At 46.7% G+C, this 25366-nt stretch overlaps 1 protein-coding gene across 1 annotated transcript; it reads right to left on the reverse strand.

Moving 5' to 3' along the window:
- Positions 1–5732: 5732 nt before the first annotated feature.
- Positions 5733–22587, reverse strand: SARS1 (seryl-tRNA synthetase 1). Its single transcript, XM_082832941.1, has 11 exons — positions 22365–22587; positions 18344–18414; positions 15167–15247; positions 13853–14011; positions 12746–12889; positions 11633–11788; positions 8838–9059; positions 7750–7879; positions 7323–7480; positions 6461–6590; positions 5733–6125 (listed from the first exon to the last, which is right to left on the reverse strand). Exons 1-11 carry the CDS (start codon positions 22498–22500, stop codon positions 5968–5970), a joined length of 1545 nt encoding a protein of 514 aa, XP_082689067.1. The 5' UTR covers positions 22501–22587; the 3' UTR covers positions 5733–5967.
- Between the last annotated feature and the right edge of the window lie 2779 nt (positions 22588–25366).

The following is a 25366-nucleotide window of genomic DNA, read 5'->3' on the forward strand; positions in this document are numbered from 1 at the left end:
TGCTGAATGTGGCAGTCTTAAATATCCCCTCCTTTATGGCACATATTGAAGTCTGTTATTACAGAAAGTATTTATTTGTTAATTTACTTGGTTAACAGCTGTCTTACCCACTAGCTGTAAGCTCCAGGAGCAGGGAAAACACGTTTGCCTTAAATACCTAGTTAGTACCTAGCATGGCACCTGATATGTAGCAGGCACTCAGTAAATTCTAGTCAAGTGGATGGATGGGCGGATGGATGGATGGATGAAGTGACGAATGGCATAAAGGAGTGACCAGGTGGTCCCTTCATTCCTTGAACCACCATCTGGGAGGCCAGTTGGGTCTGCAGGGTTCTCTTTGGGCGGCCCTGAACTCATTCACATTAATCACAAAACTGTATTCCCAATGCCAGCTGCAGCCAGGAGTTGTAAGCCTGATGTCCCAGCCAAGTTAGACAGATTTTCTTTGGGACTCAAAAGGTGACACTGGTTACCTTAACCCATGATAGTTTCAGCCCGCGGTGCTGGCACCGTTTGCGGAGAGTGGCTCAATAGGCCCAAACATTCCATACAGATGCACAGTCCATCTAAGATCCAGTTGAGATCATTTTTGGCTCCTGAGCACAGATGGGAAGAGATGGAGCCCGAGATTGAGCTGCGAGGAGCAAATCCCAAAGCAACATCTGTAATAACTTAGTTAAGTTTATCAGAGCAGGCCGAGGAGAGAGCCCTGTCCAGCCCTAGCCATGCTCCAGGCACCGGACTAGGTGTGAGAGGGACACAAATGAACAAGACTCCAGCTCTGGCCTCAAGGAGCAACCAGTCTAACGTGGACAGAGACAAATGCTGTGGTAGAGCCGTATTCATTAATATCTCTGTGTGAGGGTGGGAGAAGTTAGAGAAGGCATTGTAAAGGAGGCGACATTTGAATCACCTTGAAGGGGAAGGAGGAATTCCAGGGACAGGCAGGAGGAGAGGCACTGGGGTAGAGGGAACAGCGTGAGCAGATAAGGAGGGGGCATTGCATGGTCAGTGCTGGAAGAGGTGAGTAGTCCCCTGGGGCTGAAGCAGCGCTCACGGTAAGGAAAAGAAGAGCAGAAGAGACTGCTAATCTGAACTGTGGCCACAGTTTGATGAATCCGGTTCTGGCTGAGAAATCTGGACTTTACTTCCTAGGTTGAGGGAGTCAGCTGAAGCGTTTCGGCGGGGGTGGGGGTGAGGGCATGACGTGGCTGTACCCTCGGCCACAGCGGGGAGGCTGCACCTGAAGGAGGGGCTGGGGTCTAGCAGACGCAAGGCGGTTGTAACAGTCCAGGAGGAGGGGAGTCTGTGCTGCAGCTGAGGACTAGGCTGCCAAGGGGCCAGATCCGGGTGATGAAGAGATTCAGTGGGACTGTGGGAGATCGGCTGCTGGGGAAGAGGAGGGGGTAGTCCAGGGTGACTCCCGGGTATTTGTTTTGGGTGGCTGAATACCCAGAGGAGGGTGGGAGCAGAGGATCAGATAGGGAGTTAGACTTTGGACTTACAGGTTTGGATCCTGGTGAAGATGCTCAGTGTGTGTTGGGGGTGAGTGGGCCAGAGTCAGAGATGTGTGAATGAGAGATGACGGATTTGGGATGTAGAGCAGGAGAGCATACAGAGATAGAGCAGCCAGAGGGAAGAGCCCCAGGAATCCAGCATTTCGGGGCAGGCCCTGTCTCCTCATCCTGCCCATTTCTCTAGCCCCAACTCAACATCCCCCTCACCCTCTGCACTCCAGCTATTCAGGCTTTCTTCCTGCTCCCTCATGCTATTCCCTCAGTCTGGAACATTCTACCTTCCCTCTGAAGGGGTTGGGACTAGGAGGACCCGGAATGTTGATGACGTAGCAGAACCTACGAGTGTCCAGGGTTTATTTTTCTTTGAGGAAAAGGAGCCAGTTGGGATCATAATTTGACAGCAGAGGCTGGATGGCAGAAAGGTTGTTTTAAGATGGGGAAGTGTAAGTAGGTTGGTAGTTGAGGGGAATGGGTGGGGAGGGGAGGCATAGGAGAGGAAGAGGGAGGTTGAAAAGAGAGCTGGCTGAGGAACAGGGACTCAGGAATTCCCAAAGGCGGCGAGATCCAGGGCACAAGTACACAAGGCTGGTTTTGGAGAAAGAGTAAAAAAAAAAGAATTTTCTTTCCCCCCTGAGACAAGATGGAAGGAGAGAATGAATGCTATTCTAAATGGGAGCTCAATTCTTCCCTTTCTTTGGGGGTTTAATAAAAACAAGGAAAAAGAAGTGTCCCTAAAGGGTCACACCATCTTATCAGTAATTTACACCTCAGTAAAATTAATTCTCCAGACCATTTCTGACAGCAGGCTTGTGTAGGGGGAGTGAAGCCCTGGTCCAAGGGAAGGACCCTACCGCTCTCCAAAATGCAGGGCTCGCCAGCCAACCAATGAGAACAGCGCGACAGAGGAACTTCCCCTCTAGAAAAAAGGGGTTTTCTCAGAATCTGAGGTTGCTGGGACCCCCTACCTCTGCCCGCAGGTCCGGGGACCCAGACGTCGAGACTGGCAAGGTGGGCGTCCTGTCTCCTCCTTTCTGCAGACGGGGCGCCGCACTTGCTGGGGTACTGCAATGAGAACCTGCCGGCCGCACGCCAGCCGCCGTTGCGGGGTGGGGGGGGTCTCTTAAAAGGGCAACGTCAGAGGCAGCTATGCCAGCACCATCAGGACCTCCCTCCTTGGAGATGCAGGGTGGCGCCCCCTTTTGTGTGTATCTGGGAGGAGCTCTGGGGGAACCCTTTGCTGAGAAGTGGCTGGGGGAGTGGAGCACGCCCCTCATCCTGGCACAGGCTCTGACTTGCAGCATATTTCTCCAGGGTCCGTCCCAGCTCTGCCTGTCAGACTCCTCCTGGGAGTGCAGCCAGGGCTGCCCCAGGCCCCCAGAGGGAGGTATGGCGAGAGGCGGCGTTCTCAGGACCCTGGGTAAACCGGAACCGCTTCAGGGAAGGAAAAGCAGGACGGGTAACACGGAAGGTGTCAGTTCCCAGGCGTGGTTTTCCCCATTGGCGGTACCCGGCTGATAACTAAACTTCCCAGCAGACTGTGAGTTCGGGCAGGCCCCTTGGTCTCATGTTGGGTCCCCACAGTTCCTGGCTCTTTATATGTTTCTCTCTAGAAGTCGGCCTTCTAGTTGTCTCTCTCTTGCTAGAAAGGCCTAGTGGCTCCTCTCTCTTGCCTGAAGCACTCAGACCTGCATCTTGGTCCCTGAATTCCTGGGTGTGGGAACCAAGGGTTGGTAAGAGACCCAGGACTCTGACTCATTCCCTGGTGCCCGTGGGGGCTGTTTGCTGAGGTAACCTGGGCAGCTGAGGTTACCTGGGCAGCTGAGGTTGGAGATGGGGCAGGTCAAGGTGCCAGGGATGAGGGCATCAGCCGTGGGTTGTGGAGGCAACTGCCAGGGTGGAGTCAAGGTTATCTGGGCCCATCCCTGGTACTCAGCTTCCAGGCCAGCCCGCCTATCCTAAACAAGGTTCACATCAGCCCCATCCCACTGCTCCAGGGAGGGAAGGAGCCTGGAGGAAGGCAAGCCACACCTTTCCCAACGTCCGGGAGTTCCTTGAGAGCAAGGACTGTGTCCCATTCTTTCTGTAACCCCTGCTCCTAATCACACCTAGCGCAGGGCAAGCACTCAGTAAATAAGTGCCTATGTGCGCTTCCTGCTCGTGCATTTTCCACCCACAGGGAGGGACCTCAGCCACGGGATATTCCTTTCCTTCACCATTACTATTTTTCTGTCTTGTGGCTTCAAGGAGGTAGAGACTCTCAGCTAACAGACTACTCGGTGCACACAGCAGCTGTTTTCCGGGCCTCCACTCACTCCTTTTTACAAGCCAGCCCACACACTGGCCAGCCACAGGGAAGGCTGGCATGGGGAGCTGGGCTGCTGGCAGCACAGGGCAGGAGGCTCTCTGGATAAACAAGCAGGAGTCCAGGTCCCAGGTGCAGCCAGGTCCAGAAAACTAGGTGGGTGAGAAGAAGGCGGGACAGCCTGGGGTGGGGGTAGGGGGCGGGGGGTGCAGTGCAGGAGCCAGGCCTGGGCCCCCAGGGGCTCAGAGCCCCAGCTCCTCCTCCTGCGGCGCTTTCAGGGCCAGAGAAAAGCAGTGCCTCCTGGTGGAAGGTCATGGGCGCCAGCAGCCAAGAGGGTAGGAAGGGGGAGCAGAGGAGGCAGCTGTAGTGACCCCTAAGGCTAGATGGGGGTGTGCGGGGGCACTTGAAAGTTTCTAATCCCAGAGCCCAATGAGCTTTTCAAACAGGAAAGAGCGGTGTGTGGTGGTGACCAAAACCAGCCTCCTGCTCACTGTGTAAACTGCCTTTCTTCAAACCAAACAGCTGAGGCTACAGGAATGTGAATCTCATCCTTCCAAGTATATGGGAGCAGCTTGCTCTTTTGTTCTTTGGCCCTGGCTTTGTTAGCCCAGAGCTGGGGCACTGGCTAGAGTAGAGGCAGGCTGCTGAGCCTGCCTGGGGCAAAAGGGTCACTGTGGTCACCTTTTCAGGTGCCCGGTTTTGACAGTAGCAAGATTCACAGGCTCAGCCCAAGCTCCCAGTGGAAAACCAAGCACATGGGCTCTTTCCTGGGTGCTAAGCAAGCTCCAGCAGGCCTGGGGAGGCTGCTGCTTAGGGACTAAGGACGAAATCAAGCTTCTAAGTTACAGGCCAGTTCAGAGTCCTGTTCTCATCCTTCCAAAGAAACACAGCGAGCATCAAGCCCTGCTGAGGAGTCAGGACTCCTGGCTTCCACCCGGCCGTACTTTCTCATCTCCCTTACCCACCTTGTACTCTCTTCCTTATGATGGAAGAGGTATAATCATGTCCCCACCCTCCTGTCTGGGACTGTCACAAAGATAAAAGAGATCCTCTATAGGAAGTATTTAGACTCCTAGGGGAGAAGCACTAAACTAACAGTTGGTGTTATTAAAAGTGTTTGTAGATTGCAGATGAAAGGCAGCAGGTAAATAAAGAGCCTAAACATCATCCTCCCCAGAGAAAGGGTGAACTGGCTATTGGGGCAACGGTGGAAGCTCCAGAGAAAGGACTAAAACCTTGTTCCCACTAGCCCCCTGCCCTGTGGGCTGTATCGATCCTCTGGAGTTGAGCCACACGCTGCCAGGCAGTTGGTCTCCCATTTGGGGATGAGTGGAAAGAGAGAAGCAGCTGTGAGTAAGGCCCTGCCCCGTGCTCTTGAATCTAGGGGCTTTTCTGGATTAAATGTAGTCTCATCTACCCTGATGTCTCACCACCTCCTTCCCTCTCCATGGAGCCTTTCCTAGGGAACAGAAGTGCTATGAAACTTTTATTGTTTTGGCCACGCTGTGCAGCATGTGGGATCTTAGTTGCCCTACCAGGGATCGCAACTGCGCCCCCTGCAGTGGAAATGCAGACTCTTAACCACTGGACCGCCAGGGAAGTCCCACTATGAAGCTTTTTATATCAACTCAGGTCTCTAAGCTGGTCCTACCTAACTGCTTTAACAAAGCAGGAGCAAATTTACAAAGGAGGATCCTGCCCTTGCCCTGCAAGCCTGTGTGTCTCAGTCGCAGCTTTCACTTTCCCCTTGAGCCTTTACTAAATCTACCCCTGCCTTCACCTACCTTCTCAAAGGCTCTCTGCTAAATGGAACAACCTGCCTGATATAGCAGGAAAAGCAGAAGTGAATACGGTTCCAGGGAGAACTGTCAGAGACAGGGTTCAAGCCCTGGGCAGAAGACTGAGGAAGAGTCCTGGCCTCCCTCAGAGGTGCTTTATTACATGGTTTCATCAGTCATTGGTGATTAGATCCTATGCCCAAGCGAGAAAAGAGGAACACTGCATTGTACAGGGCAGATGGTTCCCCTTTTGGCAATGCAGTCACACGGGGTGGGCGATGGGTGCGTGCTTGGCTTCCCTGCCTGTGGGCAGGCTCTGAGATTGCAGCTAATTGAAATGGAAGCCTGGTAAAGTGGGAGAAAGGAATGTTCAGGAATCAGTGACCTCCATATTCTGCAGCTGGCTTTCCAGGGCAACATCTCTCGCTGCCCCTTTCTTTTTGCTGCCCTCATGCTGCTTCTTCTGCTTCTTCGATGGCTCCTGGTCAATGGGTGCGGGCTTCACAAAGGGGATCAGTTCCTGGAGACCTGAAAGGAAACAGCCAACCAAACAACCCATCATTCCTCAAGAGTCAAAGCCCAGGGACCTCTGGGGAAAGTTACACAAGACAAAGAGGCAGGCACTGCTTTCATTTATTCCTTTTTTTCCCAGCCTGAATTTCAGCTGCATTTAAATAGAAGCTCATACCGGCACTGGCTACTTTTCAACCTTGCCCCTTGCAATGCCCAGCACCAGAGGACAGGCAGAGTTTTGGGGGCCGTGTATGAACAAGAAAACTTGGTGCATTCTGAAAGGGGCTTACTATTTAGAAGAGCAGGAAGACAGACAAGAGGAGGAAGATGGGCTGGGCTGGGAGCCTCACCTGGTGGCATGAATTCCTTCAATTTCTCAGGCACGAGGATGCCCTTCTCTGTCTGGTAGTTCTCTAGGATGGCACAGATGGTGCGAGTTGTGGCGCACATCGTGGCATTGAGCATGTGGACAAACTCCACCTGCGAGGAGAGGGTCCCCAGAGGGAGCAGTTACACTCAACCCCTAGCTGGGCTTACTGATGACCAGGAACCATCCACTCAGCCAGACTCCCCCAACTGCAACTATCCAAATCCAAATCTAAAATCAAATAAAAAACAGGTTCTACCCATATTAATGATCTCTAAACCTTTGAATTCTGTTTGGCTTATTAGATAACTTATGGCTTATTAGATAACTCCAGGAAGATTCCTCATGTCTCCATGAGTGACAAGTGGTAGGTCCCAGTATTTTGAGGAGAGTTGGGCCCTTTGAAGGAGGGAAGAGACTACTCAATGGCTTCTCCTTTTAACCCCTTTCAAGTCCCTGACCTGGAAAAGATTAGGGCCTGGAAATTGGGTTTGAAGAGATAAGCTTACAACCCAGACCTTCTTGGGTGAGAAGGGGGGAGACATTGCCTCCAACTTGTTCTGCGTAGACAAATGGGGATTACTCTTTATCTGGAGTTATGGAAAACAAAGCCAAGAAGAGAAAAGCTAGAATTACCTTGTAGAATAGAGCTAGATTCAGGTTTCTATCTAAAAGGACTCAGTCCTGATTCAGTGAAGTCACTTTCAGATTCCCTTTTTGGTCTAGACTGAGAAGCTCAGATTTTCCCATGACGCTGGGAAATAATGTCCTCCAAGGGCTGAGAAATAAGATGGACCTACTCTGAGCTGAAGGCCCTGCTTCCTGCCTCCCCAGGGGCCATCTACCTTGTCCATCATCTTCTTGGTTTGCCCGTATCGGATTCGGAGCCGGCGAGCCTGATAGTCTGTGCAGTTAGAACAGGAGACTAACTCACGGAAGGCTCCTGAGCCCGGAAACCAGGCCTCCAGGTCAAGCTTCTTACTGGCAGCGTGATTCAAAGAACCTGTAAGGAAAAACCCCTAGAATTCATGAAGGAGGGATGGTATTTCAGAAGGCTAACCTTTAGCAAACCCAAAGAATTCTTTAGTTCACATGTTATCCCCAAGAGGGAAATCACGCCCAGATATTCTTATCACCAAGAACTCCCAAGGGAAAAGAGTGTGATATTTTAATTAATGTGGGCAATTAATTGGACTGTAAGCTATTTCTTTGTGTGGCAGTTCAACTGGTCAGGGTGGTGTTTGTGGGATGCAGGAGAGGGAGGCTGATAACCTGAGACAATATTCACGATATGGTAAGGGATCCCCAGAGACTGGTAGAACTCCTCAGCGGTAGTGATCATCTCCTCAAACATCTCCCAGGACTTGTTGTCATGTGGCGATGAGTAGACAAACTGTTCAATCTGCAAAGAGGGACCCAAGGGCACAGTGACAAGGGGATGGGGTGAATAAACTGAAGGCTGAAGTGGGAATTATCCTAGCAATGAAGACCTATTCCTATTCCACTGAGAGTCAGGCGGGGCTGGGGCCCTGGTGAGAGATCGGGGCTGAACTGGACTGGCTGGGGCTGCAGCAAGAACGAATGCTTGTGTAGAGAGCGTCCCACATAACGTGCGGCTACTGTGCTAAGTACTTTCTTTCTTTTTTTTTTTTTTAACATCTTTATTGGAGTATAATTGCTTTACCATGGTGTGTTACTTTCTGCTTTATAACAAAGTGAATCAGTTATACATATACATATGTTCCCATATCTCTTCCCTCTTGCGTCTCCCTCCCTCCCACCCTCCCTATCCCACCCCTCCAGGCGGTCACAAAGCACGGAGCTGATCTCCCTGTGCTATGCGGCTGCTTCCCACTAGCTATCTACCTTACATTTGGTAGTGTATATATGTCCATGCCTCTCTCTCACTTTGTCACAGCTCACCCTTCCCCCTCCCCATATCCTCAAGTCCGTTCTCTAGTAGGTCTGTGTCTTTATTCCTGTCTCACCCCTAGGTTCCGTTCTAAGTACCTTCCACGTGGTAACTGGTTTAATCCTCACAGTAGCCTAATGGGGTAGGTACTACTATTATCTTCCTTTGACAGAGAAGGAAACAGCACAGAGAGGTTAAGCAAATTGTTCAAGGTTACACAGCAGTAAGTGGTAGAGTTGGCCTTAGGACTCAGGCAGCCTGGTTCCAGAGTCCATGCTCTAGCCGCTCCACCATGTGCTTCTCAGGCTCTTCCCTAGAAACCCAGATGGAGGCAACGAGAGGAAAGACTGGAGCTGGGGTAGGCCTGAGCAACACAGATTCTATCTCTTCTATAACAGCCCTGGAGAGATAGAAGGGTCCCATCCCTCACCCTGATCTGCCTGCTCACCTTCTCAAACTGATGGACTCGAAAGATGCCACGGGTATCACGGCCGTGGGAGCCCACCTCCTGGCGAAAGCAGGTGGACAGGCCGGCATACTTGATTGGCAAATCCTCTGGCCGAAGCCACTCGTCCCGGTGGAGAGCAGCAATGGGCTGTTCGGAGGTGGCAATCAGATATTTTTCCTCATAGGTGCTGTCATCAGACTTTTCAGTGCCTTTGCCAATCACCTGTCAGAGGAGGGTAATATTTACTAGTTAAGAGTGAGGGAGTAGGACCTCAGCTCAAGCAAGAAATCAAAGATCACACAAATCACACAGAGATCTGAGCGATGGGAGGACAAATTTTCTTCAATCCCTGTCCAGGAGTGAGCAGGAGATGCTAAAAAGACATGGGAGGGAATGGGTCAGTCCAAAATGGGGTCCCTACTAGAGATCAAAGAAATGCAAATTAAAAGAAGACAAACTATTCTGATACTACTTTTTTTTCCCTTGGCTTCACCATTTGCAGCTTGTGGGATCTCAGTTCCCTGACCAGTACCCAGGCCCCCTGCAGTAGAAGCGTGAAGCCCTAACCACTGGACCGCCAGGGAATTCCCTCTGATACTATTTTTACTTTATCTAATAAATGAAATACTTATAAATGATGTATAGTGGCCAGTGATGGCAGGTGTGCAGTAAAACCTGAGCTGGTAGCAGTATAAATTAATCCACTTGACAAATGTTTGTGAGGCATGTAGTAAGAGCCAAGTCCTTTTTGCCAATGTGGGGCAAAAGGAGATAGTCTCTGCTCTCTTCGTGCTTATGGGTTGATCTAGGGTTGTAATCCTTGAAGAATCACTTCGGTATTCAGCTGAAGAAAGTAATGGAAAAGAAAAAAACTATAGACAGGACAAAGTTCATTGTAACATTACTTACTGATGGCAAAAAAAAGGGAGCCCCCTAAATATTCAACAGGGGAAGCGCTGGGCAGTCTATGTCCATGCCAGGTAATATTATGGAACCACTAATAAACGATGGTTACGAACACCATGTAGTAACACTGAAAAATGCTTCTGATATAATGTGAAGTAAAAAGGCAATCTACATATATTGTGATTAGAAGTATGAGAAAATGATACATGTATAAAAAAAGCTCCCACAAGAATATTAAAAATGACAGTTGTAGTAGGTAATGTGAAAGAAGATGATTTCCCCCCACTAATTCCAAATTTTCTGTCATGTGGTATTACTTTAACTAAAAAAAAAAAAAAAAAGGGGAGGAAACTTCCTCTAGGCCACTGTTTGGAAATGTGGAAAACTACCTTGCTGCCTAACAGTGGGAATTTAGCCCCGTGTGAGGCTATTCACATACAATGTAAAAACAATAGAGCTTGCGGTCTAATATGGTATAGCCACTAGCCATACACGGCTATTTAAAGTCAATTAAAATTTAATTCCTTGGCTTGCATGAGCCACATTTCAACAGCCACATGTGGCTGGTGGCTGCCACACTGGACAGGACAGATACAAAACATTTCCACTATTGCCGAAAGTTCAGTTGGACAGTCCTGCTCTAGAGAATTAATAAACTGAGGTTATTAGGCAAAAAGTGCCAGCCAAAATTCCTCACTATGGAGACCTGTGATTCTCCCTGCCTATGGCTCCAAGAAGCATCTGGATAAGAGATGGAGAATGCTGCGAACACTCAGAGCACCTGCTACCTAATATTTTTCATAATCCTCCATATAAGCTTCTCCCTGGTGTTACCTGCAGGGCATCCTTCTAAAGTTCTGTCAGTGATTATCCATCCAATCTTGGGAGTTGAGATGAGAAAAAAAGGGAAAAGATAAAAACAGGTCTCATCTGATAATGCACGAGTTCCTCTCATTAAAAGGAAGAAGAGGAGGACCCCAAGGTTGTACCAATGCTCAGTGTTTGGAGAGAGCATTTTGTTTCCCACTGCATCTTGAATTAAAAAATACCTTTGAACTCACCAACAGGACCTAGTGGGAAGAAGGTTCTGACTGTTAAACTCATCTCTCTACATAAGATAAATCAGATGAGGCCAGGAGCAGTTTTCTAACTACCTGCTACATGGGTTTTGGGAGGAAACAGCCAATAAGAACAAAGTCTTTCCCCCTGCCCTGGAACAGGGTTGAAGGAGAAGGACAGGTGAGAAGTGGACTCAGCTGCGATGGGCAGCCGTTAGCAGAGACACTAGAAATCCTGAGTGTTGGGCGTAGACTTCAGGTGGGGGGAGCTACAGCTGATGTTAAAGCTGGTTGATTCAGAATTACCTTCTGTACCTCAACTCAAATCCACTGGCTCTCCCTGAGATGGTTCATGATTGAGAAAGAGCCACAAACTGGAAGCCACATCCATCCAAAGGAAAGTATGTCTCCCCCTGTGGAAACTTCCAGTCTGGGGTCAGGAGTGGGAGGACACGGGAAGATCAGCCACTTCTACAATTTCCTTTTGTCCAAGCTTAATAATAATATATGAGCTTCTTTTCTAAGCTCATGGGGCTAAAGCATGCTCAATTTAGATAGATCACATAAACTATCTGGGGAAAGATAAAATAGGCTCTATGTCTGCACTGTCCAAATGGTAGCCACCAGCCACATGTGACCATTTAAATTAAAATTCATAAAGATTAAAATTTTACTTCCTCAGTTGCACTAGCTGCATTTTAAGTGCTCGATAGCCACAATATAGAACATTTCATCATCGCAGGAAGTTCTGCTGGACAGCATTGCTGTGTCTTTGAAGTTAAACTTCATACCTTTAGGAGTCATTCTGCCACACTGCCTCAGGCTACTCACCTTATAAAGTTCTTCATCAAACTGGCTGAGCTGTGCCACTTCCTGCATGACCTCCTTCCTCATGAAGAAGGGGGTATAAATGGGAGTGTAGCCTCGACTTCCCAATGTGCGAAGAGCATACTGGATGAGTGCCTGTTCCAGGAACACCAGGACCCCCTAAAGGAGCAGACACAGCACTGTGTGAGTGGGTTCTGCTGCCATCACGTTCATCTGCTAGCATTTACCCCCAGAGGCAACTGGGGGCACACAGGAGGCCACAAAGACCATGGATCCAACAACTGACTCAAGAGACTCTTTCTTTTTTTTTTTTTGCGTACGCGGGCCTCTAACTGTTGTGGCCTCTCCCATTGCGGAGCACAGGCTCCCGACGCGCAGGCTCAGCGGACATGGCTTACGGGCCCAGCCCCTCCGCGGCATGTGGGATCTTCCTGGACCGGGGCACGAACCCGTGTCCCCTGCATCGGCAGGCAGACTCTCAATCACTGCGCCACCAGGGAAGCCCAGGAGACTCTTTCTTAACAGCCATGCACAGCACATCATCTGAAGAGCATTCCCTTTAAGATACCAATCAAGGGAAAAGGACTGTTCACCCAGGGTGCGTGGGAGAGTCTTCCTGTGCTAACTCTTAAAACACTGGACTTATTTGTATATGTAGAACATACCAATATGGACAGTGTTTCCAAAACTACTTTACCACGTCCTTCTGGAAGGCTTCCCTGAGCGCATCTGCCCTCTGTCCAGCTAATCTGGGTGTGTTGCCTCCACCTACCCGTTCCTATAGCACCCTGGGCTACTCACACCAGAGCACTTATCACAGAGGGTTTTTGACTCTTTGTTACTTGTCTGACTGTCCAATTACACAGAGCTCCTTAAAGGCACAGACTGTTCTAATTCAGTCAGCAAAACATATTCATTATGGAGGATCACTCAGTGGCTTTTGTTCTAGGGAATCCTGATAAGCACTCTCCTGCCTTAGAAAGAGAATTGCATCTAATTGCCAGTAAGTTTGTAGTAGAAAGGCGGATTTGTGGGCCTCTTTAAGTGGGTTATGTTTTCTGCAATTTTTTTTCAGTTCTTTCTTTATAACCAACCTCACTGGCTGCCAACTCTTACCTTCAGGAAGTATCCTCGACTCCCAGCCACCACAGCCCCCTTTTCGCCTTCAAAGCCATCTACCATCACCACCAGGTCCACGTGAGAGTACTTCTTCCTGACGGTACAATCACCCCAAATCCTCTCTACTTTGTTGTCGGCGTCCTAAGCAAACAAGACCAGGAGACAAAGATGCAGGAGCTCTGAATTCTACAACCTCCATCTTTCCGAACCCTATTCCAAGAACGAACTAGAGCTTTGTGAAGTCACTGCTTAACTCAAACACTAGGTTTTGGCCCTTGTGTACAGAGACTAGAAAAGGGAATTTGCTAGAGAATCTGCGCTCAATAGAGAAATAATAATTTATAAAGTCCTAGAGGCAATTCTAGCCATGGAACTGAAATCATGATTTTCCAAAAGATCTGTAGTATTCTCTCGTTTTTATACCCTTTTAAATGACTCCTTGAAAATCCTATACAGGGAAAACCCTTCCCTGGACAATCTGCACTGCCTGGGGTACGGAGGGGAATGCAGATTTTTGTTTTTCCAGGCTCTCATTGGTCCAGGGCCACACAAGGGCGGGCTCAGGGCCCTGACCTCTTGAGTCTGCCACCCCAGCCCTCAGTGAGTTTAATGTCCCTTCACCAGGGAATGAATGAAAGAGGCACAGATGGGCCCTGCCACGGCTGGGGTGTCAGGGAACAAAGGCTGGGCTCAGAGCAGCTTTGTGCTGGGGAAGCTCCCACTCGGCAGGAAACTTTTATCATGCAGATTTCCCTTCAACCTGCAGCTTCTCAGCAGGGTGTGGGTGAGGGGTGAGGCTGATCTTGCAGATCCCTCCCACGAGATGAGCTGCTACCATGGGCAACACGCAATGGAGGACAGCAGCCTGATTTAGAAGAGATTTCCGTGCCAGGAGTCTCCACCTACCTGCTGTCTCTGCTACTTCCCAATCAGGCAGGGATCTGACTCTTTCAATTCTCAATTGGTGGGCAGAGCGAATACACAAAGAGCCTGCTTCTATTATACAGAGCGTGCCAGACTTTCACTGTCCTCCTCCCACTCCGCCCCCTTCCCAAAGGAGAGGGGTGACGCAAGGCAGCCGCTCACTGTGGCACCGACGCCTACCTCATCATTGCTGATGGGCACAGAGGGGTGCAGAAGGTTACCAATCTCACGAAGGTTCTCAAATCGCTCTGCTTCCAGCTTTATCCGCTCCGCATCACACTTCAGGATGGCTTCGTCGATGAGGAGTCGGACTTTTTTGATTTGTGAGACTTTCAGGTTCTGTAGATGAACAAGGCCAAGCCCGTCCAAGGCCACAGCAAGTCAAGGGCAGAGTAGGAAAAAGATTGTTGCCCCAACCTTGTTGGGCTCTAATGATAACTCTTGTAATAGCATTTTAAAAATTGACACTGGAGGCTTTCAAAGAACTGAGATTTGTTTCACACAGGGATATATACAGTTTTGCCCGACAAATCCGTTGGCATTTTCTTTCAGGGTGCCTAAGGCAGAGGTGGATCAATTCTGGCCACTCCTCTTGTCCCTGTACATCTCAGGAGTGTTAATACCATAGCTTAACTTGCACTTCCTGATATTCCTGATTAAACCAATTCAGCATGCTATTATATCCTATATGTAACTGTTCTCTAGGAAGATTATAAATTTATTAGGAGCAAGAGACCTTGTCTTAAGCTCATTTTGTATTCCTTATTGCAGGTGTTTCAAACTGTACTCTGATTTCCTGGGGGGGCCCTTAGCCGGTAGGGCAGGGCAGGAATAGCACCCCAACCTTGCCCTTCAAGCACAGCAACTCTGCTTTTTCGGGTTTATGCTCTTGCTATTGTTGCAGGGGGTTTTTTGTTTTGTTTTTTTTTAAGATTTTTTTGATGTGGACCATTTTTAAAGTCTTTATTGAATTTGTTACAATATTCCTTCTGTTTTATGCTTTTTCAGTTTTTTGCCTGTGAGGCATGTGGGATCTTAGCTCCCCGACCAGGGATCGAACCCTCACCCCCTGCACTGGAAGACAAAGTCTTAACCACTGGACCGCCAGGGAAGTCCCTGTGTTGCAGGTTTTAAGAAAGGGTTCAGTGACTAAAAAACTTGAAAATTCCTGCTCTAGGCCCATTGTAGTGAATATTTACTGAATTACAAAAAATTGAAAAATTACTGACTCTGTGGAAATAGAGTTATTAAACCAAACATAGTTCAGTTCCTTTTTTCTCTTCTTCCTACTCTTGACTTTTCCATTCCACCTGTCTCCATCTCTGCTGTCTAATACTCAAGTACTGAGATTAACAAGAGGGGATGGGGACATGTCCCAGCTGCAGAAATTCAAGGATGCCACAGTGCTGTGTGGAGCAGAGCGTCAGGACTTGCTTGTCTAGGAACAAAGCTAAAAGAACAGAAATCCTAACCTGGAAAATGACAATAACTTACAGTTAAAGTGTCTGCAGTGAGGTCATCGAGATTTAATACATCTTCCGGAATGGACTCATCATTTCCCGTTGGCTCTTTTTTCTATGGGAAAGAAAAACAAACAAACAACAACAAAAACATAACTAATTATAAAGAAAAATGTCTGACATAGTTTTATAAGTGTACACCAAACTAATATATCATATAAACTAATTACAGAACTTTCTACATAACTTAGTCTCTAAAAGATGCAACGCATGGGAGAAAAATTAGTGAACTGGAAGCAAGAAGTTAACGTTCCAAGTCCCTGTCCTGACACTGTCTAGCTTTCTGATCCTGGACAGACTGATTAACCAATCCAGGTCAGAGGGTTGATACCATCGGGAACTTGAGAAGGAAAATGTCTGACATGGACATAGAATGTTATGACCCCAAGAATGTACGAAAACACTCAGTGCTGGTCAGGAGCCAGCGCTGGGCAGACACCTGTGTGTCAATTTGTGAATCCCCATCTACCTACTAAGAACAAACCCAGCCCTTAGGCCTGCGGCTAAGAGGAAAAATGGATGGGATGAGGAATATTAGGAAGCCAAAGAAACACAATTTTTGAGGAAAAAAGCCACGTTTAGAGCAATCAATGCAACTTGGCAAAACAGCAAGGGTATACCCAGGACTAGATTTTTTCCCATTCCAGTTTCTCTCCTCACCCATCTTTATGATATTCTTCCAAATCGTCATTTCTAATCGTTATCCAGAGCAAGGGAGAAGACAGTGATTCAAGGAAAATCATCTTTAAAAGCTGGAAAAATCTGACAATATCAGAATGAGTCTTGATAAGAACAGGCATAGACTGCTGAGGTAGAAAAAAATGGCCTAAATCTCAAGAAGTTCCATTTGGTAGCCAAGATAGCTGAGGCCCTCTTCCTCTCCGATAATCCCTCAGGGCAGCAAATTCAAGTTCTGAGTTCAAGTTCTGGCTCTGCAACTAACTGATGGCACCATTTTGGGCAAGCCCCTTAATTTCCTAGGCCTCTTTACCCTACCCTTTCAATAGGGTTAATAAATGTACTACCTACACTCCACGTTTACAGCAAAGATCAAAACCAAAATGAGACGTATATGAAAGGGTTTTGAATGCTTTCAAGTGCTATACAAATTAAAGCACTGCTAGTACTATCTCAATGGATAGCAAGAGAGAACACTCCTTGCAGGGCCAGCAGTCAAGGGAACCTAAGAACATTAACGCAAATGAAAATACTCCCATCTTCTTGCTAAGAAAAATACTTGGCTGGCACTATCCGTATATATGCCCCTAAGAACACTCAGGCAGAAGTATACATGGAAATTAACATAATTATGGGGTTGCTGATGTGTACCTGACTTAGTGTCAAGAGTTCCACAGGAAGAAAACTGTATGATTATCATCAATATCAATTTCTACAGCCTGTCACATGCTGAAAGTATAACAAAATAGTGTTAAAGAGAAGGATACAGAATATCATGAAGGATAAGGTGCTAAAGTCCAAGGGAATCTTTTTTTTTTTTTTTTTTGTGGTACGCAGGCCTCTCACCGTTGTGGCCTCTCCCGCTGAGGAGCCTGTGCTCCAGATGCGCAGGCTCAGCGGCCATGGCTCACGGGCCCAGCCGCTCCGTGGCATGTGGGATCCTCCCGGACCGGGGCACGAACCTGCATCCCCTGCATCGGCAGGAGGACTCTCAACCACTGCGCCACCAGGGAAGGCCCCAAGGGAATCCTTTTGTTATGGTCTTTCCAGGTTCAGGTTCCTAAATTTCATAATTTTTTGGTTTATTTTAGAGGTTTACAACTTAAAAATGAGAAAGACTGTAGGGTGCATTAACATGTTTTTTTAAAAAAAAATGATTAAGAGGCTAAGAGCGTATTTTTGAAGAAAGATTAAAAACTAATCTGGTGGGCTTCCCTGGTGGCACAGTGATTGAGAGTCCGCCTGCCGATGCAGGGGACATGGGTTTGTGCCCCGGTCCGGGAAGATCCCACATGCCGTGGAGTGGCTGGGCCCGTGAGCCATGGCCGCTGAGCCTGCGCGTCCGGAGCCTGTGCTCAGCAACGGGAGAGGCCACAACAGTGAGAGGCCCACGTACCGCAAAAAAAAAACACCCCCCCCCTCCCCGGCAAAAAACTAATCTGGTTACCAAAGTAAAGCTAGCTGAAACTCAACATTCTTCAAGGACAGGAAGGATATACTGGATGAAGGCCAGTACTACTTGCCATTCACTGTTACTCTCAATAGCTAAATAACTACAATGTTCCAGGCACTGTGCCAGGTTTTCTATATTAGAAATTCTCAGTTCTCACAATTGTATTCTAAAGGTTAGTGTTAGAACTGTCATTTCATAGACAAGAAAACTGAGGCTCAGAAGTTAACTTGCCTGAAGTCACATAACCAAGAGTCTAGGATTTGGACTCAATATCTGTGCTCTTTTAAATAAAGAGCATGACTACACTGGGATAAAGAATCTGAAATTTACAACAGGAAAACCTCTCTGGCACTGTAGGTTGAGCTCAAGAAATAACTGCAAAGGATTACTGGTGGAATTCATTTTATTAAGAACAGAACAGACAATGAATGACTTGTATGGCAAGAATCTTATCTTACAACAGACTGAATGTCTGTGTCCCCCAAAATTCATATGTTGAAACCTAATCCCCAATGTGATAGCATTTGGAGGTGGGGTCTTTCAGAGGTGATTAGGTCAGGAGGGCAGAGCCCTCATGTATGTAATTAGTGCCCTTATGAAAGAGACACCAGAGAGCTCCCTGCTCCTTCTGCCATGAGGACACAGCAAGAAGACTATCTATTAACCAGGAAGTAGGCCCTCACCAATCTGCTGGTGCCTTGATCTTGGACTTCCCAGCTTGCAGAGCTGTGAGAAATAAATTTCTGCTGTTTATAAGCCACCCAGTCTACAGTATTCTGTTACAGCAGCAAGAATGGACTAAAACATACCTGCAGACAGAAGGTGGACTCACTGATCCTTGAAAATGCCTCTTAGTTCCCTCCCTGCCTTCCTCCCTTTCTTTTTAAAATAACTTTCCCCCTCTGGTAAGAAATCCAGTAGCTCATGGAATTAAATACTACGTTAGAAATTATGAATTAACTAAGAATAAGATTAAATACCTCTGCTCAAGCTCTCAAGGGTATTAGTCAGTTCTCTTACCTTCATTTTCTCTCCAATTGTCTTGCTGCATAGGTTCTTCAGCTTGTTCAAGTTGTCTGCCTGAAATCTGCCTGAGAATAAAGAACCCAATACACCAAAGATAGGCACATAATTAAGATACCTCATTCCTAATCTTGGCTCCTTAGGACTGATCTCAGCCCAAGGCCAAAATACAGGCAGAGCTAAAGGATCTGCCTCACAAAGTTGTGTAATTCCCCAGCATTTGGTGACAATGAAAAGGCCATTCTGGGGCTGAAATTAAAAAGTATCATAACCTGGACGATACCACTGTAGACAGAGTAACACATCTGAGAAAACTGGAAAATACTCATATAACTATAACCTGTTCAATTATCTTAAAATTCACTTAAAGAAACTATGTGGTATGCACCAGGATCTAAAAAAAGGCAGTCAGTCAAGTTTCTATTCCCATGAACTTGGTTGCTACTTCTCTATGCTAGAAATGGTTAATGTTATTTCCTTTGCTTTGATACAACGCTCATCTGGCAGCCTTGAGAAGAATTCAATTTCTTACACTTTGGTTTCTTTGGGGGAAGACAGTGCACTAATCAGCCTGCATAGGTATTCTGGCCCAAATTAACATCTTGGTGTTGTGATTCATCAGTCTAACCTTGATTTGCAAAAGTTGGACCTCCTGAATCTAAGCTTTAGCAACAATATGGTAAAAATTAAGCTTTGGACAGGTAAAAAGATGACTAGAGATGAGACAGCGCCTAGACATGGCTATTCTTTGAAGTTTTCCCAAACTTTAAATTTAAACTAAATTTCAGCACAAACTATATAACTACTTTCTCATTCACTTATTCACACTGATTAGAGAGATGGAGAACAGATGAGTGGTTTTATATGTACTCATTTGCGTGTGCCTGTATTTCTGTGTGATATCTCATGTGTAGATCTGTGTAACCACTGCTACACTCAAGATACGGAACTGTTCCATCTCCACAGAGATTCCTTTTGCTATCATCCCTCTGTAGTCCATTACCTTTCCCCTGCCCCATCTAACCCTTGGCAACCACTAATCTGTTCTCCATCTCTGGAATCAGTGTGAATAAGTGGCTAAAATTAAAAGGACTGCCAATATCAAGGGCAACGTTGTAGAGCAAATGGAGCTCTTATATATTACTGATGGGAGTATCAATTATTACAACCACTTTGGAAAACTATTAGGTAATATCTACTAAACCTAAACATGTGCCTACTCTGTGACCTAGCAATTCCACCCTTAGGTATATACCCAAAAGACATGAGTGCTTACGTCCACCAAAAGACACAATGTTCCTAGCACATTATTCATAGTACCCTTAAAGTGGTAACAATCTGAAAGTCCATCAATGAAATTGGTTGGTATGTTTACATATATGGAGTACTACACAGCAATGAAAAAGAACCAACCACTGCTACACATAATAACATGGAATAATCTTACAGACATAATTTTGAGACAAAGAAGTCACATGCAAAATTATATACTATATAAGTCTGTTTATATGAAGTTCAAAATCAGGCAAGTCATTTATGGTGATAGAGGACAAAATACTGTTTTTTTGGAGGAGGGAAGTGACAGTGAAGGGGCATGAGGGAGTCTCCCCAGAGAACTGCAAACGCCTTAGATCTTGATCTGAATGGTGGTCACATGGGTATATGGCTTTGTAAAATTCATCAAGCTGCACATTAAGATTTGTGCACTTTACTGAACTTACTGAATACATTACATCTCAATAAATTTTAAAAGGTTGTATATAAAAATAATATAAATGCCACAGCAGAAATATATAAGATAGTATATGGATCATATGTCCTAGGTGTGGCCCTGGACTAGCTGAGACTGGGGTCAAAGGAAGCACTTAGAAAGTTTTTCCAATGATAAGGGCCTGGTTTAAGGCATGTGCAATAGGGTTAAGAGGAAGTAACAACTTCAACTGATAATTCCTGTAGTTAGTGGCAGATTTCAAGATACATGGAAATCTACTGACTTTGGAAGTAGTCAAGACAAATGCTTATTATATGCCCAAATGTGTCCTCATTATATTACTCTGAATTAAAAGAAGAAATCACAGTTCGAATCCTTGAAGTTACAAGAGCTGTGGTAAACTCTGATGTGGTGCTCTGACTCCAAGTCATAGCAGATTCCTGTGTTCTACACAGAGCCCTAAACCTTGAAGGTCTACAGATGGACAAATGGGTATAGTTGTAATGGAGGGCCTTTTGAAGCTTGCTGTGTCCTCATTCAGGGAACATGGTCTGATTTCTTAATGTGGCTCTGGGTTGCAGCTAAGGATAGAAGAACCCTAAACTCTGATCAGAGGTTCAGATGTAAAAGAATCTTGAAACAAAATCTGTCAATGTTCACCTTCAGCAGCCAGCAATGGGAAAAATCATTAACTCCCCTTAGCTGCAAAGAGAATACTGGTTAGGGATGTCAAGTAGGAAAGAATCAAATCAATAAATATGTTGAAAATAAACTACATCAACTGCTTTTCATATGGAAGAGCACAGTACCCTGAACACAGAAGATATTCATGACTTCAACAAACCTTTGTCAAGCCCTGAACAAGGACCAGGTGCAGTGCTAGGTACTGGGATTATATGTACACATGGGTATATGTATATCCTGTATCTATATGTATACCCTGGGTACTGACACACAGATGAATAAAACACAACCTTGTCCCTGAAGAATTCATCCCCTCAGCACATATCCACTCCTCAGATAAAAGACAGAACTTCCCACAGAGGTGTACATTATACCCAAGAGACTAGGTAACACATTCAAAGTCATTTAGCAGCTGGGCAATGGCTAGAGAGAAACAAAAATCTGATACTTCTGACTTCTGACTCAGTAAAACAGTGTCCAGTCTAGTTTTTTCACTCCAATTTAATTTAATTCCATTGCAACTCAAAACTTCAGATTCAGATTCAGGTGGTGGGATCACCACCACACTGGGCTTGACTGTGATGTGCAGAATCAGCAAACAACCTGAGCTAAGCAAATATTCTCCTGGTACCCAATACCAACTCTTCCTTCGACTCTCTCCCTACACGGGTGATACTTATATATTTAGGAAAATCAACTTTCCTAATATAAATCCATGCTTTTGGACAGCGAATGTCTATGCAGTACGCTGTCATAAACCTGTCTCTCTGCGGGTGGCAGACCTATTGCATCAGACAAAAAATCACGTGTTTGACAGCATCCGGCCAGTTAGTGACTACTCCAGCTAGCCTAGGCAGAGATTGATAGGCAGAGGGTTCTATGGTTTTATTTAGCCTCATGAAAGATGCCCGGTCCAGTTCCAGGATCTAGCCCAACTCTGCCAATGTGTTCACCGGAAAACTTTAAACAGCCTCAATAATTACAAGATTTTTCTTGCTTCACCGCACCCCTCTGCCCATGTCTGAGCTACTACGTAAGACTATTCTCGGTTCTTAAAAGTTTGCCCACAGTTCAGGGGGATGGCCTTCCCAAAAGCTCCGGGATCACTGTTTTTAGCCAGGAGCGGCCTCCACAGTCCCAAAATGGTTCCAATATGGACGGAGTGAACCTACTGTGCTGCAGATGTGACTCAGTCAGGTTGGAACCTTTGATTCTATCAAGATAGAGGGAGACCACTCTGGCCTTGCTGAAGATGAGAAAAAGACAGGAGGCGACCAAAGATAAGTGCTGGAAAGGGGAAACCCCCCAAACCTCCCCCCTGGCTTTCTTCCGGCTATCCTTGAGGCTGAAGGTTTGACAGCTCTTGATGCGAACGCGCCATGCTCCTTTCCCAGACTCAGAAGCAGCGACCCGCACCCAGCTAGCCAGGAAGGAAGGTCGCAGGGCCCGGACGGAGGAGAAAAGTGGGTCGGTCCGGCCCCCCGGGTGGACAGGGACAGCTTCGGAGCCACCGCAACCTAGGAGGGGGTCTTATGAAGGGTGGAACCTCAGGAGCGGTAACTAGGTCCAAACAACGAAGTTGCGGTTGGCATCCGGGGATACTCCGCGCGTCCCGGTACTTACATCGTCGCCACTCGCTGTCTGCCTTCACCAGCTGGTCCACCAGTCCCGGGTCCTTGAAGCGCTTCTCCTGCGACTCTCGGATGAGGGCTGGGTCCCCTCCTTTATCCACCCGAAACAAATCCAGATCCAGCACCATCGTTCCTTCTCCAGGGCCAACACTAAGAGAAGGGAGGTTAGTCCCACAGCAGCCGCCCTGTTACTGCCGCACTGCACCGGCGCGCTGACAACCCGCCCCCCCTCCCACTTCCCGCGCAGGCGCAACGGGAGCGTGCAGCCCGCCCTCCACTCTGGGCCGGAAGTGGCTGCGTAGGAGGCGGGGCCGCGCAGAGGAGGACGGGGTGGGTGGGCGTGAGCTCGCTGGATGTGTTCAAGTCAGCCCCACTGGCGGGTTGTGCCTCCTCGTGTGCGTTTTCCCCAGCTGTGCCCGCTTCTCTAGGGGCTCTAATTGCCCCATAGAAGAAAAATGAGTGCCTGTTTCTGTCACATGTTAAAGGGCATATCTAAGACAAGGCCTGTCAGTATAATCACTGGCTTGGAAGCTGGTACCTCCCATAGATGCCAGTTTCCACCTTACAAGCTTGGGTCCTAAGACTGGACCCTCTCTCTGAACCTCTGCTCTCTTCTCCGTCTTGAGACAAGAGTGTGGCTACATGTTTTAGTCCCCAGATTACCTCAGTTCAAAATACCTGCTCTCCTGCCTCAGAGTTAGGATACCTTTCTTAATCTGATTATTGGGTGAACCAAATTGTCCCTTTATCAACCCTTAAGATCACAGGGTTGGAGAATCTTTTAGAGAGACACTTGAGTAGACTTTTCCAAAGGGAAAATATTTAGGAGATTTGAAGGCAGTTTAAGATATTGAGGTCATGTCTTGTATCTATTTGAAAATTCCTAGAACAAAGATTTCATCATATTTTAATTTTATAATGTTCATGCCTTTACAGGGAAATATTCTGGTTGATGACTGGAGCCAAAGTTATCCAAGAATCTCCCTGATAACAAGAGCTTATTCGAAGGATTTGGGAATAGGCATACTGTTCCCCATCCTTCCACTTTACCAAGAGTTTAGAGACCCACCCACCATGCCCCAAAGCTAACTGTGCTAAGACCTTGGTCTTCTGCCACTTGCTTGTGCATCTGTCATGAGGATATGGCATTGCTATCCTACTCCCCAACAAGGTTCTGCCAAGCCAATTCTGAGGTGTAGGACAGGGCTAATGACAGTACTGGAGCTGACTAGTAGAGACCCATAGGGAGGCTTAGGAAAGGCATTTGTCTGGGTTTGGACCCCCTAGGTTCCTCTTACCAAGAATGTTAGGTTTAAAACCAGTGGAAAGGGGGACTTCCCTGGCGGTCCAGTGGTCAAGACTCCGTGCTCCCAGTGCAGGGGGTGCGGGTTCAATCCCTAGTGGGGGGAACTAAGATTCCTCATGCAGCACAGCACGGCCAAAAAAAAAAAAAAAAAAAAAAAGATAAAACCAGTGGAAAGGAAGTGTTGGGAGCTACAGCTCTGAAGAAAGCATGTAAGAAGACTGTCCTCAAAGGGTTGGCTTCCCTGAAATCTTCTGAGGGCAAGTCTGTGGTGGGAGCTGTCTGCTTCAGTCAATGAAGGCAGTGCCAAAGCGTATTGCTTGCTAAGTTTCAAAACAGTGATGGGTGTTCCTGAGGCTGCAGGGGGCCCAGGCCTAGGGGAGGAGGGCCACTGAGCTAATACTTTAAGGAGGTCATCAGTGTAATTGGAAGGATGTCCTTAAAATTCTGACCTTTCCAAATTTCCTTAGGAATTTTCACCATTAGTTTTATCGTTAGATTACAGACATCTTCCTTTAAAATGCTCATGCTACCTGGTAAGTATAACAAATTAACATAATAGAATGACAGAGCTTATGACTGAGGAACAGTAAAAACTTCAGTGTGGTTAGAGCATAAGGATGTGCAGTTAGGGTTAGTGTGTATGCCATATTACTAAATCTGTTGGAGATGCAGTTTCCTCATTATAGTGGGGCCAGTACCTGCCTCTTGGCCTGTTCTGAGAACCAGGTGAGCAATGTTATGAAAGAACTTAGTCCAGGCTTGACACATAGAAATGCCAAAGTAACGTGAGCTTCCTACTTTCCTTCTTAAGAGTTTAGATTTGATCCTATAAGCAGGGGTGATATTTAAAATATTTAACCACCAGTACAACCCAGGTACCACCCAGTCAAAACAAATTTAGGTCACAACTAATCAGCTGAGGGAATTCGTTTTAGGGGATTAAGTGCCCTCAACTAGAGTGAAGGAAAGCACGGAAGTGGAAAAATCCAGCTGCTCTGGGAAATGGTGTGTCCTTGATGTCCTCTAGGGTTTTATCCACATCTAGTCCATAATAATCCATGTCATACCCAAATAAGCTAATTTTACCTGTCTTTGTAGGCACATTGTTATATGGCTGGCCTCAGTGCCACCCAAGGGAAAACTGAACTGGAACGGAATGGAACTGACGTTCCAAGTGTTTTATGTGTTCTCCTTTTCGATCCTCACCCAATCTTGGGAGGTAAGGCATCATCAGGTGTGTTTTATTATTGTGGAAACTGAGGCTTTGATTGATGGCTGATTCTTCAGCAGGTGGTGAGAGGCTTCTAGCATAGGTCCCTATTGCTCCCAAGTATGCTCTTTTCTCTGTCACTCTGGGGTTCCAGAATCCTTCTCTTCAGTTTAAGCTTCAAGGACATTTACCACTTCTCACTCACCCATCCAGCCATCCAACCTATGTTCAAGAAAAACAGCTGAAAGATATGCTTTTATTTCACAAAAAAGTGTGACATGCGATACCCATCCCCTAACAATCTACGAACTCTTGGAATACAGAGTAAAAAGGAAATCCAACCAGTCTTGATGAGACAAAAACTTGATTTCACAAAGCTGAAAAATCCATTACAAAGTCTCTGTTGTATAAATATAGTCAGTCTTATCTTTAATGTAGAGTGAGACCAAAAAAAAATAAGTTTTGTTGACATAAGAAA

Source organism: Leucopleurus acutus (genome assembly GCF_964270905.1).
Source record: "Leucopleurus acutus genome assembly, chromosome: 2".
Classification (NCBI taxonomy): Eukaryota; Metazoa; Chordata; class Mammalia; order Artiodactyla; family Delphinidae; genus Leucopleurus; species Leucopleurus acutus.